Raw genomic sequence first — 13,018 nt, 5'->3', positions numbered from 1 at the left:
TCGGGTCAGATAGTAACAAGAGCCAGAACGTGTACAGTGGGTTCCTCCCACACTAGTGCTCTGGGAGGGATGGCTGGGCCTCTCTCTCCTGTGGATACAGTTTCCACGTGGCCACCAGGGCTTCTCATATGGTGGCTGGATCCCAAGAAGGGGTGTTCAAAGGAAGAGGCAGAAATCGCAGATCTCTTTACATTCAATTTTGAAAGTTACACAGTGTCACTTCTACCACAAGCTATTGGTCAAAATACGTCACAAGGCCAGCCCAGATGCCAGGGGCAAGATTACAGACCCTACATCTGGATGGGAGCATGCCAGACAGCAGACAGTAAGGCACAGCTGGGCTGCCCCAGCACGTAGGTTCTTTTTCATTGTGTGGCTCAGCCACTTTTTTGGGGGGATGGAGTCTCGCTCTTTGTTGCCCAGGCTGGAGTGCAGTGGTGTGATCTTGGCTCACTGCAACCGCCGCCTCCCAGGTTCAAGTGATTCTCCTGTCTCAGTCTCCCGAGCAGCTGGGATTACAGGCATGCACCACCACGCCAGGCTAATATTTTTCTTTTTTTTTGCATTTTTAGTAGAGACGGGGTTTCACCATGTTGGCCAGGCTGGTCTCGATCCCTTGACCTAGTGATCCACCCACCTCAGCCTCCCAAAGTGCTGGGATTACAGGTGTGAGCCACTGCGCCTGGCCTTTTTTTTTTTTTTTTTTGAAGACAGAGTCTTACTCTGTCACCAAGGCTGGAGTACAGTGGCACAATCTCAGCTCACTGCAAGCTCTGCTTCCCAGGTTCAAGCAATCATCCCACCTCAGCCTCCCAAGTAGCTGGGACTACAGGCATGTACCACCAGGCCTGGCTAGTTTTTGTGATTTTTGTAGAGACAGAGTTTTGCTATGTTGCCCAGGCTGGTCTCAAACTCCTGACCGCAAGTGATTTGCCCACCTCCCAAAGTGCTGGGATTGCAGGCACAAGCCATCACACTCAGTCACGCCTTTTCAAAAGAGCGTGAACTCCATCACAAAGGCAATCCCGGTTGTGGTGGGGAAAAATCTGCTGACAGACACAGCTGGGATGCTCCTTCAGCTACGGCCCAGGGCAGGGCTTGGCAAACGTTTCCCATAGAGGAAAACAGTAACTATTTCACGTTTTGAGGGCAACGTAAACTCAGCAGCTGTAGCAGGAAGGCAGTCACAGAAAATACAGAAATGAGTGGGTGTGGCTGTGTCTCAATAAAACTTTATTTATGACAGCAGGCAGGGGGATCAATTTGACCCAGAGGTCAATTTGCTGACCCGCGGTCTGGGAGAATAAGCAGTGGATTGAAATCCAGGTCTGGAATTCTGACTTCACTACTCACTGCCAGTGTGACCTTGTTTGAGTTTCTTAAAATTCCTAAGTGTCTCTTCCATTTCTCACAAACGGGATCATGTCGTCCAACCCCTGAGGTCATTCGGGGCAGTGAGGGGATAAGGTGAAAGTGAGTGCACGTCCCCTTATTAGACAAACACGCGTTCGCTGTAGTGCAGAGCCTGGAGAACAGCTCAGGGGGCTGCAGGGAAGTCCCGCCAAGGGACACTAGGGGACACCGATGAGAATCACACTATGCAGCACTAGCCTCAAGTCTCTGTTCAAGACCTACCATTGTTTTGCATTTTCTTAACAGCAAAATACTTTTTTGTTTTGTTTTATTTTGTTTTGAGATGGAGTCTTACTCTGTCACGCAGTGACACGGAGTGCAATGGCGTGATCTCCGCTCACTGCAACCTCCACCTCCTGGGTTCAAGCAATTCTCCTGCCTCAGCCTCCCAAGTAGCTGGGACTACAGGCGTGCGCCACCATGCCTGGCTAATTTTTGTATTTTTAGTGGAGATGGAGTTTCACCGTGTTAGCCAGGCTGGTCTCGAACTCCTGACCTCAAGTGATCCACCCGCCTGAGCCTCCCAGGTGCTGGGATTACAGGCGTGAGCCACCACGCCTGGCAATACTTTGTTTTAAGGCACACGGATAGCGCTGACACCATCTATTTCACAAACCCTATTTCACACAGAGTAGCACGCCTGGTCAGTGAAAAGGAAAATAAAAAGCTTCCAGCATGAGCAAGCCTCAGAGGTGTCCTCACTCAAATACAAAGTTTTTCAGAGGCATAGCAGTATCACCACGCTGAATTTAAGCTGGTTTTGTATTTAACATTCTGACATGTTAAATAAAAAACAGTCTCTGAGACAAGCATGTTTGTAATGCTAAAAGTATAATATTTAAACATGTGGATGCAAACTTTATTTTTTTGAATTTGGCTTCAGTTGGAAAAAGATGATTCAAATTAAGATCTATGCTTAGCCAAAGGAATCAAAAGCACTGAACCTCCGCTGATACGGCACCCTTTATAATGCCAGGAGCCCCCGAAGAGACAGAGCTCCTCTCAGTCAGCATTAACAGGCAGCATTCCACTCCTGCGTCTGGAAAACTGTCCCAGAGCCTCCGCCAGAGACAGCTGCATTCTGGAGGGATGGCGTCAGCATCAGCCTGGAAGGGAGTGGCTTTCCTCCTGAGCCCGGGCGTGAGCGCCAATGGCTGCCATCATTTGAATCAAATATCCCCTTCCAAAATAACCTGGACCACTTCCAGGGCAAAGAACTACTGAGTAAAGCTCAAATCCCTGCAGATGGGTAGATGGATGCTCCTGATTCATTAGTTAACACAGTGGCATGTTTGTAACGCAGTGGCACATTAAGTTAACGCAGTGGCACATTAAGTTAATGCAGCAGCGTGTTAGTTAATGCAGTGGCATGTTAGTTAACACAGTGGCATGTTTGTTAGTTAACGCAGTGGCACGTTAAGTTAACTCAGTGGCACGGTTAGCTAACGCAGTGGCATACATTGTTGGTGTTCTCATTCGTGAATTTGACGGGAAAGAAGTGAGATGACCTGGCATGACTCAAGCCAAAGCGAACATCCCCAAATTCTCTTGTATTTGTATTTGTGCAGAATGGAATTCTCACATGACAGCTGGGATTTCTATATTAAGTATCTCAGGCCAATCTTCTACTAAATAAAGTTCAAGTGGCACTGGGTTCACATGACACTCAGAGCTCTGGAGCAGCTGATTGTTCTCCCCGTATCTCCTGCTTTGGAACTTCAGCTTGAAAGTAGCTCCTTGCCTGCTTCTGCCATGGCCAGAGTCCACCCTGTACCCAGGACATAGAAATGTGATGAGTTATGAAAGACTGACGGACAACAGGGCTGTCTCCCTCGCACTGTGCGTGTGCATGTGCGTGCGTGTGTGCCTGCGTGCACGAATGCACAGAAGCACACACACGCAAATGCATGAAACACACACGAATGCACAGAAGCACACACACCAGCACCCCTGAGACCTAAGATCAATGGTTACGTAATATTAACGTTAGTAGAAGCAGGTCAAGGGTGCCTGGAAACTCTCCGCACTCTCTTTGTAATTCTGTAAATCTAAAATTATACCATAAAGAAGAACTTTTAAAAACACACTCTTCAGTCAGCTTCGAGGCCTAAAGCATACCATTTAGGTTTTCACAGGGTCCTTCAGCATAAGTCATTAAGTCCCTTGGAGGGTCAGTTTATTTGGCCCTGAATGAACCTGATGAGATCCCCCAAAACACTGCAAAACAAACAAACAAACAAAAACAGGCCTGGCGCGGTGGTTCATGCCTGTAATCCCAGCACTGTGGGAGGCCGAGGCGGGCGGAACACCTGAGGCCAAGAGTTCGAGACCAGCCTGGCCAACACGGCAAAACCCCATCTCTACTAAAAGTACAAAAAATTAGCTGGGTGTAGTGACAGGTGCCTGTCATCCCAGCTACTCGGGAGGCTGAAGCAGGAGAATGGCTTGAACCCAAGAGGCAGAGCTTGTGGTACGTTGATATCACGCCACTGCACTCCAGCCTGGGTAACAAGAACAAAACTGTCTCAGAAAAAAAAAAAAAAAAGAAAAATCACCTGACAAACAGGTGTGATATTAATATGACAACATTCACATTAAGGATTATTCCCAATGACAGACGGAGACTATAAACCATGAAATTGCTAAGGGACCATGCCTGGAAAGAGGCCGTCCTTTACCACTACATTACCCTCCCGTCCCACAGTTTCAGAGCTACCCATCTCCCTCCTTCCTGCTCCTCAGAACCCATGGGTCTTAGTATTGCTATTTCTTCTACCTGGAATCTCCCTTTACCACCCACCCACCCATCCCCCCCCCACCGGCACGCTGTGGCCATCTCTGTTTCTTCAGATCTTAGCTGACACCTTAACCCCTCAGCATCCCCTTCCTTTATTTTTCTTCTTAGAAGCGATTCCCTTTAATATACTACAATATATGCATTTGTTTATTTCCCCTCTCTCTCAAATAGAGTGTAAGCTCCATGTGGGTGGAGATTTTGTGTTTTTTGTTCACTGCTAACATGATTTCTTAAAAACCTTCTCTGGGCTGTCCCCTATGAGCTTCTTGACATGGTTCTCTGGAATCATTAAGATTTTTAAAAAGATAAGACATTTCTTATGCAGGAGGAAAGAAAGAACTGATTCATCAAACAAGCACTCTCAGAACTGCTATGTACCTGTAACTCTGTCCCCCATGCTTTAAATACTGTATTACTGCCTGTACTAAGTACATGCTACTTTATATAAATGACTTCACTCATTTCTCAGTGACCTGTGAAGTTTCAGAAGTAGGCGTTATTACTCCCATTGCACAAAGGACGAAACTGAAATACCGCAAGGAAACTGTGAAGCCAGGACAGGAACTAAGTTCCCCACATCTTGCCTAGAAGAGCTTCCATCACAGCTAGCTGTCTCTCTGTAGAAGAATAAAAATACCCTGAAATCAGTCACTTTTACATTTTTTCCTAGAAAATAATAAGGTTTCTGAGTTGGATGATTTTTTTATTTTTTTTTTATTTTTTGAGACGGAGTTTCACTCTTGTTACCCAGACTGGAGTGCAATGGCGCGATCTCGGCTCACCGCAACCTCCGCCTCCTGGGTTCAGGCAATTCTCCTGCCTCAGCCTCCCGAGTAGCTGGGATTACAGGCATGCGCCACCATGCCCGGCTAATTTTTGTATTTTTAGTAGAGACGGGGTTTCACCTCGTTGACCAGGATGGTCTCGATCTCTTGGCCTCGTGATCCACCCGCCTCGGCCTCCCAAAGGGATGAGGTTTTTAATTAAAGACAAATATCCAGGAAAACCGTACATGACCCACCATATCTATTCTTGCAGGAAAATGCAGATATGTCCGCCAGGGGAAGGAAACACCTGTGGCCTGCTGACAGGCACAGGGAGAAACGGGCCACAGTTCTGTTCTAGCCACTGTTCTGAAAATTTTATTAGAATTCATAAAAACTACCAGAAAGATTACTGGTGAAGACAAGTCACTATCTTTCTAAAATTCAGTGGACTCTGGTCCCATCCTGGAGTGGAAAGTTGAGGTGGGAATCTCAAAAGCTGTATACACTCAGAACCACACTTGCCAGTGCCCTGAGGTCCCAGCCTGGGCAGCAGAAAGACACTCCTCTCTAATAACAATTTTTAAAAATTAGCCACACATGGCAGAGCACGCCGATAGTCCCAGCCACTCGGGAAGCTGAGGTGGAGGTTACAGCAAGCCGTGATTGCACCACTGCACTCCAGCCTGGGCAACAGAATGAGACCCTGCCTAAAAAAAAGTTCCCTGAAGTCCAAAGCCTACTGCCATCATATGTATGTATGCATATGTGTGTACACACACATACATGTATAAGCACATGCATACACACCTGAATTTATTTTAAATTCCGTAAATGAGCACTTTATCCTTTAAAAGAAACTACAGTACAAAGAACAGATGGTAAAGGGCAAATCTCTTAAGATACACATTTTAATATCTCTCAAATTACCTTTTGTCATATACCTATGCTTACTCTAGCATTTTTTGCTTTCTTAGAGGTACATAAAGCAACGGTGTATCTTACGATCTGTTGCATGTGGGGATGGGAGTTCAGAGCAACGATTCAAATGGGCCACCAAATGAGGGGCAAGACCACGGCAGACACGAAAGGGAGATCCCTGCGTCGGCCAGGAGCCCGGACAGGCTGACTTTAAAGGCTCTCCTCTCTCTGCCTAATAAAGCGCTCTTTGTAAAAAAAAAAAATTAATCAAAATAAAGGCTCCCTCCAGTCCTCGGTTATTATAATAAAGATGAACATGATAAAATGAAATTTAAGGGCAAAAGCATACTCAGAAACAGACCTTATCTTCATCAATCGCCACAGCTGCCAGGACGCATGAGGATTACCTATATTTGAAAGAAGAGGCTCCAAGGAGGATTTTACCCAAAGCGGCCACAGGTCTGACTTCTCAACGGAATGCCCACTGTGGCAGAGCAGTAGGAGAGGCAGCAGCCAGGCCAGGAGAACTCAACGGTGGCAGAAATAACCCGACCAGGGGACAAAGGGCAAGTGTGGGAAGGAGTGAAGGAGGAAGTGATGCCTGAGCTCAGCTCTACCAGGAAGCTCCCTGAAGGGCACGTTCAGCTTTACTGGCATTTAAAATGAAAACGCCTTTCAGTTGGTTGAATTTTCTGGTTTCTTCAAATACATAAGAATAAAAGCACAAATTGAGGAACATGGTGTGGGCCATGTGTGAGGTGAACCAGGGTGAGTTCTCCAGGGCACAGGACACTTGAGGGAGGAGCGACATGTGGCCTCCCCGAGATGCAGGTGAGAGGGAGCCAAGCCCAGAACCTGAGTTCTTCCACTCCCTTTCTGCCTGGCCACACACAGCAGGTCAGTGCTCGCCTTCCAGCAGGTTCTCCTCAGATCACAAGATGAGGGCAGCAGATACAGCATCGCCCGTAAAACATGACAAGACCCTCCCCGGGAGGCTGCAGCCGGCTTGTTCTGATCCCACTGGGCCCAGTCAAAACTATAGCAGAGGGAACAGGCCAATCAATACCCACCTGACACCTCCTCAACCCCCATCCAGCATGCTGCAAAGGAGACTTAAGAATAGAATGAAATCTGGACTCTGTTAGGAAGGAAGGAAGTGTGGCAGAGATGGATGAGAACTGGCAATTTCTGTTTTTCCCATCATTTACCCACCTACCCTCCCTTCCCTCCCTCCCTCCCTCAGCCCTTCTTCCTTCCTCCCCTCCTTCCTCATCCCTCCTTCCTCCCTTCCTTCCCTCCCTCCCTCCTCCCTCCCTCCTCTCCTTCCCTCCCTCCTCCCTCCCTCAGCCCTTCTTCCCTCCTCCTTCCTTCCCTCCTTCCTCCTCCCTCCTTTCCTTCCTTTCCTTCCTTCCCTCCCTCCTCCCTCCTCCCTCTCTCTTCTCCTTCCCTCCCTCCTCCCTTCCTCATCCCTTTTTTCCTCCTCCCTCCCTCCCTCCTCCTTCCCTCATCCCTCCTTCCCTCATCCCTTCTTCCCTCCTCCCTCCCTCATCCCTCCTTCCCTCATCCCTTCTTCCCTCCTCCCTCCTCCCTCCTCCCTTCCTCCCTTTCCTTCCTTCCCTCCTTCCCTTCCTCCCCTCCCTCCTCCCTCCCTCCTCCCTCCTCTCTCCTCCCTCCCTCCCTTTCTTCCAAAAGCAGCACCATAGGCCTCCTGTCAGTCTTGGTGGAGAAAACAGCTGCACAAAACTGGATCCCAGCCCTCCAGGAGCTCATGGTCCATCCATATTCACATAACAATATTCCATTTTCCTTGGTATCCAAAGTAACACTGGACAGCCAGGTGGTCTAAACAGCCGAGACGAATTTGGAGTGCTTTTAATGACTGCTCCTTAAAATGCGCCGCTGCCCTACTTCCCGTCTGCAGGACCGCTGCCAGCCAGGAGGCTGCTCTTTCTGCATCAGCCAGACTGGCAGAAGGTGCCCTTCACCAGCCCCTGTTCTATTCCTAGCAGCTGTGCACAGCTCAGGTCACAGGCTGGTTCACGTCCACGGAAAACCGGGTCTCTCCCTGAGACGATTCTGCTACTTCACTCTGTCTCTGACACAAGATTTTTATTTTTAAAACTTTAACACTGGAAATAGAAATGCCGACCTGAAGGTATAAAGAAGGATGCAGAATCACCTATTATTATAATCAGGGCCAGGAAAAAGTGAGGACTGTGAATTCAAAAATATGAAGCACTCAGTATTGTATCCTCACATGACGCACACTTAAAGGCTAAGACATTCATGTAAGAAAAAGGCATACATTCATGCTGCGCTCGGGATAGTATTAAAAAGCGAGATTTTTTACCTTTTTTCCAGATTTCTGAGTGAACAAAACAAAAGAATGTTTTTAATTTCAAAATTTCTAATAACTCACCGGGGTAAAATAATCTATTTAATAAGCAGTTAATCTAGTTGCTCAAAAAACTTTTTAATCAATTATATAAAATATTTCCATTTATTTTGAAATATTTTCAATGTCTGTTACCCAAGAATTATTTCAATAATAATTTCAAAAGTCAACAAGCCAATAAAAAAATGCTCAACATCATTAACCATCAGGGAAATGCAAATCAAAACCGCAGCGAGATGCCACTTCGTACCCACAAGGGTGTCGACAATCAAAAAGAGAGAAACCCACAAGCGCTGGTGAGGACGTGTGCAAACTGCCGGCGGGAATACAAAACAGCACAGCCGCTTTGGAAAACAGTCTGGCAATTCCTCAAAATGTAAAAACAGAGTTACCACATCATCTAGCAATTCTTCTTGCAGGTATCAACGTGAAGAAATGAAAACAAATGTCCACAGTAAAAGAGTCCACGAATGTTCACGGCAATCCTATCCACAATAGCCAAAAAGTGGAAATAATCCAAAAGTTCACCAGCTAATGAATGGGTGACCAAATATGAAAAATACATGCAATGAAATATTATACAGCAATAAAAAGGAATGGAGTACTGATACCTACTACATGGTGGGCAAACCCTGAAAACATTATGCTGAGTGAAAGGAGCCAGCCACAGAGGACTACGTATCGTATGCTTCCATTGACACAAGTGTCCAGAAGGGAACGGTACAGCAAACATAAAGTAGGTTAGTAGTTGCCTGGGCTGGAGGATTGGGGGAAGTGGGGAGTAACTGCTAATGTACATGGGGCTTCTTTTGGGGGTGAGGAAAGTTTTCTAAAGTGTATTGTGGATGACTGGGCGTGGTGGCTTACATCTAAAATCTCAGCACATTAGCAGGCTGAGGAAGGAGGATCGCTTGAGGCCAGGAGATCAAGACCAGCCTGGGCAACATAGGGAGAATCCACCTTTACAAAACACTAAAAAACTAGCCGGGCATGGCGGCACATGCCGGTGATCTCAGCTGCTCAGGAAGCTGATATGGAAGGACTGCTTGCACCCAGGACGTCAAGGCTGCAGTGAGCCATGATCACACCACTGCACTCCAGCTTGGGCAACAGCGCGAGACCCTGTCTCAAAAAACAAAATGAAATGAGATTTGCTGTGGTGACACCGCACAACTCTGACGACCACTGAATTCCACACTCTAGATGTGTCAACTGAATGGTACGTTAATTATATCTCAGTAAAGCTGTTATTTTAACAAAGCTTTTTAAAAAGTCTATGGAAGAGAGTTTCATAAAGAGAGAGTTTCACAGCAGTTTCTTTGGGGTGTTAGAACTATTTTGTATTCTTGTGGTGGTTACATGACTCTATACATGTGTTAAAATTCAGGCCGGGTACAGTGGCTCACTCTTGTAATCCCAGCACCTTGGGAGGCCCAGGTGGACAGATCACTTGAGGTCAGGAGTTTGAGACCAGCCTGGCCAACATAGGGAAACCTTGTCTCTAGTAAAAATACAATTAGCTGGATGTGGTGGCACATATCTGTTCATCCAGCTACTATGGAGGCTGAGACACGAGAATTTCCTGAACCTGGGAGATGGAGGTTGCAGTGAGCCAAGACAGCACCACTGTACTCCAGCCTGGGTGATGGTCTCAAAAAAGAAAAACTAGTTTGCTGTATAATCGTTTCTAAAATTTTTTTAAAATTAAGGCTGTGGCTTTGGGCATACACAGCCTATGTATTACTCACAAAAGTTCAGAGATAATCACGGCAGTGGCCAGTCTGTAAAATGAAAAATGATGTGCCTTTCCATGACTTAGTTATACTTGCTTCGGTGAATGAGAAAGTTCTTTCCACTTTCCACCATACATACAATTTCCACCATACATACAGTATCTTCAAAATATTTCTACCATGCTGGGAACGAGTATGATGGTGGTCAAAGAGCAGAAGGCTGTTTTTACGGAAAACAATGAGCCTTCCAATGGAATAAATGCTGCTTCTTCCAGGCACCAGGCCACAGAGGAGTGTGAAGTCCCTGGTTCTTGGTCTGGCTGTACAACTGACTCACTGGTGAGGTGACCTGCGGTGAGTGCTTTCTGATTCTCCTACTTAAATACCCATGGCTTCCCAACATGGCTAAATAAAACCCAAGCTCCTTGCTATGGTACACAGGGCTGCAATGAACATACGTGTGCATGTGTCTTTATAGTAGAATGATTTATAGTTCTAATGGGATTGGTGGGTCAAATTGAATTTCTATTTCTAGGTCCTTGAGGAATCACCACACCGTCTTCCACAATGGTTGAACTAATTTACACTCCCACCAGCAGTGTAAGAGTGTTCCTATTTCTCCACATCCTCTCCAGCATCTGTTGTCTCCAGATTTTTTAATGATCGCCATTCTAACTGGCGTGAGATGGTATCTCAGTGTGGTTTTGATTTGCATTTCCCTAATGACCACCAAATGCCCATCAATGATAGACTGGACAAGGAAAACGCGGCACATATACACCATGGAATACTATGCAGCCATAAAAAACGATGAATTCATGTCCTTTGCAGAGACTTGGATGAATCCGGAAACCATCATTCTCAGCAAACTGACACAAGAACAGAAAACCAAACACCACATGTTCTCACTCATAGGTGGGTGTTGAACAACGAGAACACATGGACTCAGGGAGGGGAGCATCATGCATTAGGGGCAGCTGAGGGGGGTAGAGGAGAGACAGTGGTGGGTGGGGAGGCGGGGAGGGATAACATGGGGAGAAATCGCAGATATACCATGCACCTACAGTACAATAAATAAATTTAAAAAAGAACCCAAGCTCCTGATTCTGGCTTGCAAGGCTCTCAGGCTACACCCTCCACCTGCCTCTTCCTGCCTCTCCTCGCCAGGCTGGGGAAGGACAGCCTTCTGCTCTTTTACCAACAGCTGGATCACAAGACCAGCCAGGCCTGGCTGTCCAGCCAAGGGGGCTTTGAAGGAGGTCATTCACTTCACAGGTATTTCTTGATCATGTTGACAAAATGCTTAGCACAGTACTTGGCACATAAGGAGCCCTGAATAATTCATTATTTACCTGAATAAATGGTGGTAGCTGTGATTACTAATGGTTTTCATTATTTACCTGAATAAATCACTGCCATAGGTGCACACACTCAAATGTTAGCTTGCTTACCAAGCACAGGTTGCTGTCCATCCTGAATCCTCGACACCCCAGTGTAACATTAGCAGGTGCTCACTAACCGTGCTCACACCACGATGCCGGTCTCAGGGAACAGGGAAGATTCAGGGGGAGGCAGAGCGCTTAGAGAAATCTCAGTTAAACTCAGAAGAGGCCTCTGTGCATCCAAGTATCTTTGTCACAGCTCAGGCCTACTCTCCCTGACCAGCCCGGGTCAGGCAGGGGCAGTGTGGACTTGGCTCAGGCAGGCCCTGGGGGTGGGTGCCAACCAGTCTTTGCCCACTCCTCTGGGCCTAGATCCTGGGGGCAGGGTGAGGAGGCAGTGGCTTCTGTAATACCGATTTCTCCAGCCTTCACCAGGGTCCGGGAGGAAAGGAGCCCATACCACAGAATGGGGCCCTAGACAGTGTCCCCAGCTCCCCCAAGAGGGGGGACTCCCCGCCCCATCCCCAGAACAGTTACTGCCCTAAGGGCCTCTTTTACCCTCCCCCTCTGCCATCCCCCAGCCCCCCACTTCTGAATGGGATGGCAGTCTTTTCTCTTCCACTGAGTGCCTTTTTTTCTGGAGGCAGGGAGGGGGAGGAGGTCCATCATCCACCTTTTCCTTTTCTTCACACACAAAAAAGAGCTCGGCTATCACACTATACGAACTGTAAACATTAGAGAAAAGTCAGCCAGACAGAGTCCATAAGGTCCACTAGCTTACACAAACGGGAAAGAAAAGACTTCTCTGTGCAGGCCACTGCCCGGGAGAGGCAAGATCTCATAAAAACAGCCATTGTTCAGGGGGAAAGAATCAGACAGCTTCAGTCCAGGCAGCACATGCAAAGGCAGCATTCAGCCGGCCTGCAGAGTCAGGGAATCTGAAGGGCAATGGAGGAGCCCAGCCGGTCGGCTCCCTGGCTGCCCCTAACGGAGGTCTGAAATGTGCCAGGAACACCAGCAGCTCCACAGGCCTTGGGAAAATGACTTCCTCTGACAGCCACTCACATCCTGGGGACCTCAGCACCGGTCGGCTCCCTGGCTGCCCCTAACGGAGGTCTGAAATGTGCCAGGAGCACCAGCAGCTCCACAGGCCTTGGGAAAATGACTTCCTCTGACAGCCACTCACATCCTGGGGACCTCAGCACGGTCGGCTCCCTGGCTGCCCCTAACGGAGGTCTGAAATGTGCCAGGAGCACCAGCAGCTCCACAGGCCTTGGGAAAATGACTTCCTCTGACAGCCACTCACATCCTGGGGACCTCAGCACCCCAGGCCTTAACGCTGTGGTGTCAGGGACCCTTGCATAATGGGGGAGGGCACAATATCGCACACAATGGGAGCCCAGCTGGGTTAAATGCACATCCTGCGTGCACCCAGAATCAAGGTCCGAAGGAAACCCCCCGCGCCAGCTGTTAACGCTGGCATCCACACGCAGACCCAGTTCCATCTCCACATGACGCAGGCACCCGAGTTATTTTTTTCCTTCAAGACTGGCTACTTTCCCAAATCAAAGGCTGAATCCGCTCAACAACAGCACAAGGAGCCTAACGCTGGA

General features: G+C 47.8%; 1 protein-coding gene and 1 long non-coding RNA gene across 5 annotated transcripts in view; both read right to left on the bottom strand.

Moving 5' to 3' along the window:
• TRAK1 (trafficking kinesin protein 1) overlaps positions 1-7,861 on the bottom strand; it is a 167,197-nt gene extending 159,336 nt beyond the window's left edge. Inside the window, exons 1-2 of one of the 4 annotated variants that reach the window (XM_078354751.1) lie at positions 7,594-7,861; positions 6,966-7,033 (exon numbers count right to left, since the gene is read on the bottom strand). Coding sequence is in view for 1 of the 4 variants with exons in the window: in XM_078354747.1 (XP_078210873.1) it covers positions 6,257-6,267 (11 nt within the window). In the remaining 3 variants the exon portion in view is untranslated. Of the gene's footprint in view, positions 1-6,256; positions 6,435-6,965 lie in introns of those variants that run through there. The other 3 variants (XM_078354752.1, XM_078354747.1, XM_078354753.1) reach the window with 3 other exon arrangements.
• LOC144579980 (uncharacterized) lies at positions 1,217-6,250 on the bottom strand. Its single transcript, XR_013528780.1, has 2 exons — positions 4,745-6,250; positions 1,217-3,181 (listed from the first exon to the last, which is right to left on the bottom strand). It is a non-coding gene; the product is annotated as an uncharacterized LOC144579980 (long non-coding RNA).
• Positions 7,862-13,018: the final 5,157 nt, after the last annotated feature.

The sequence above is a fragment of the Callithrix jacchus genome, chromosome 17 (genome assembly GCF_049354715.1).
Source record: "Callithrix jacchus isolate 240 chromosome 17, calJac240_pri, whole genome shotgun sequence".
NCBI lineage: Eukaryota > Metazoa > Chordata > Mammalia > Primates > Cebidae > Callithrix > Callithrix jacchus.
This window is presented reverse-complemented; position numbering and strand designations above follow the sequence as displayed.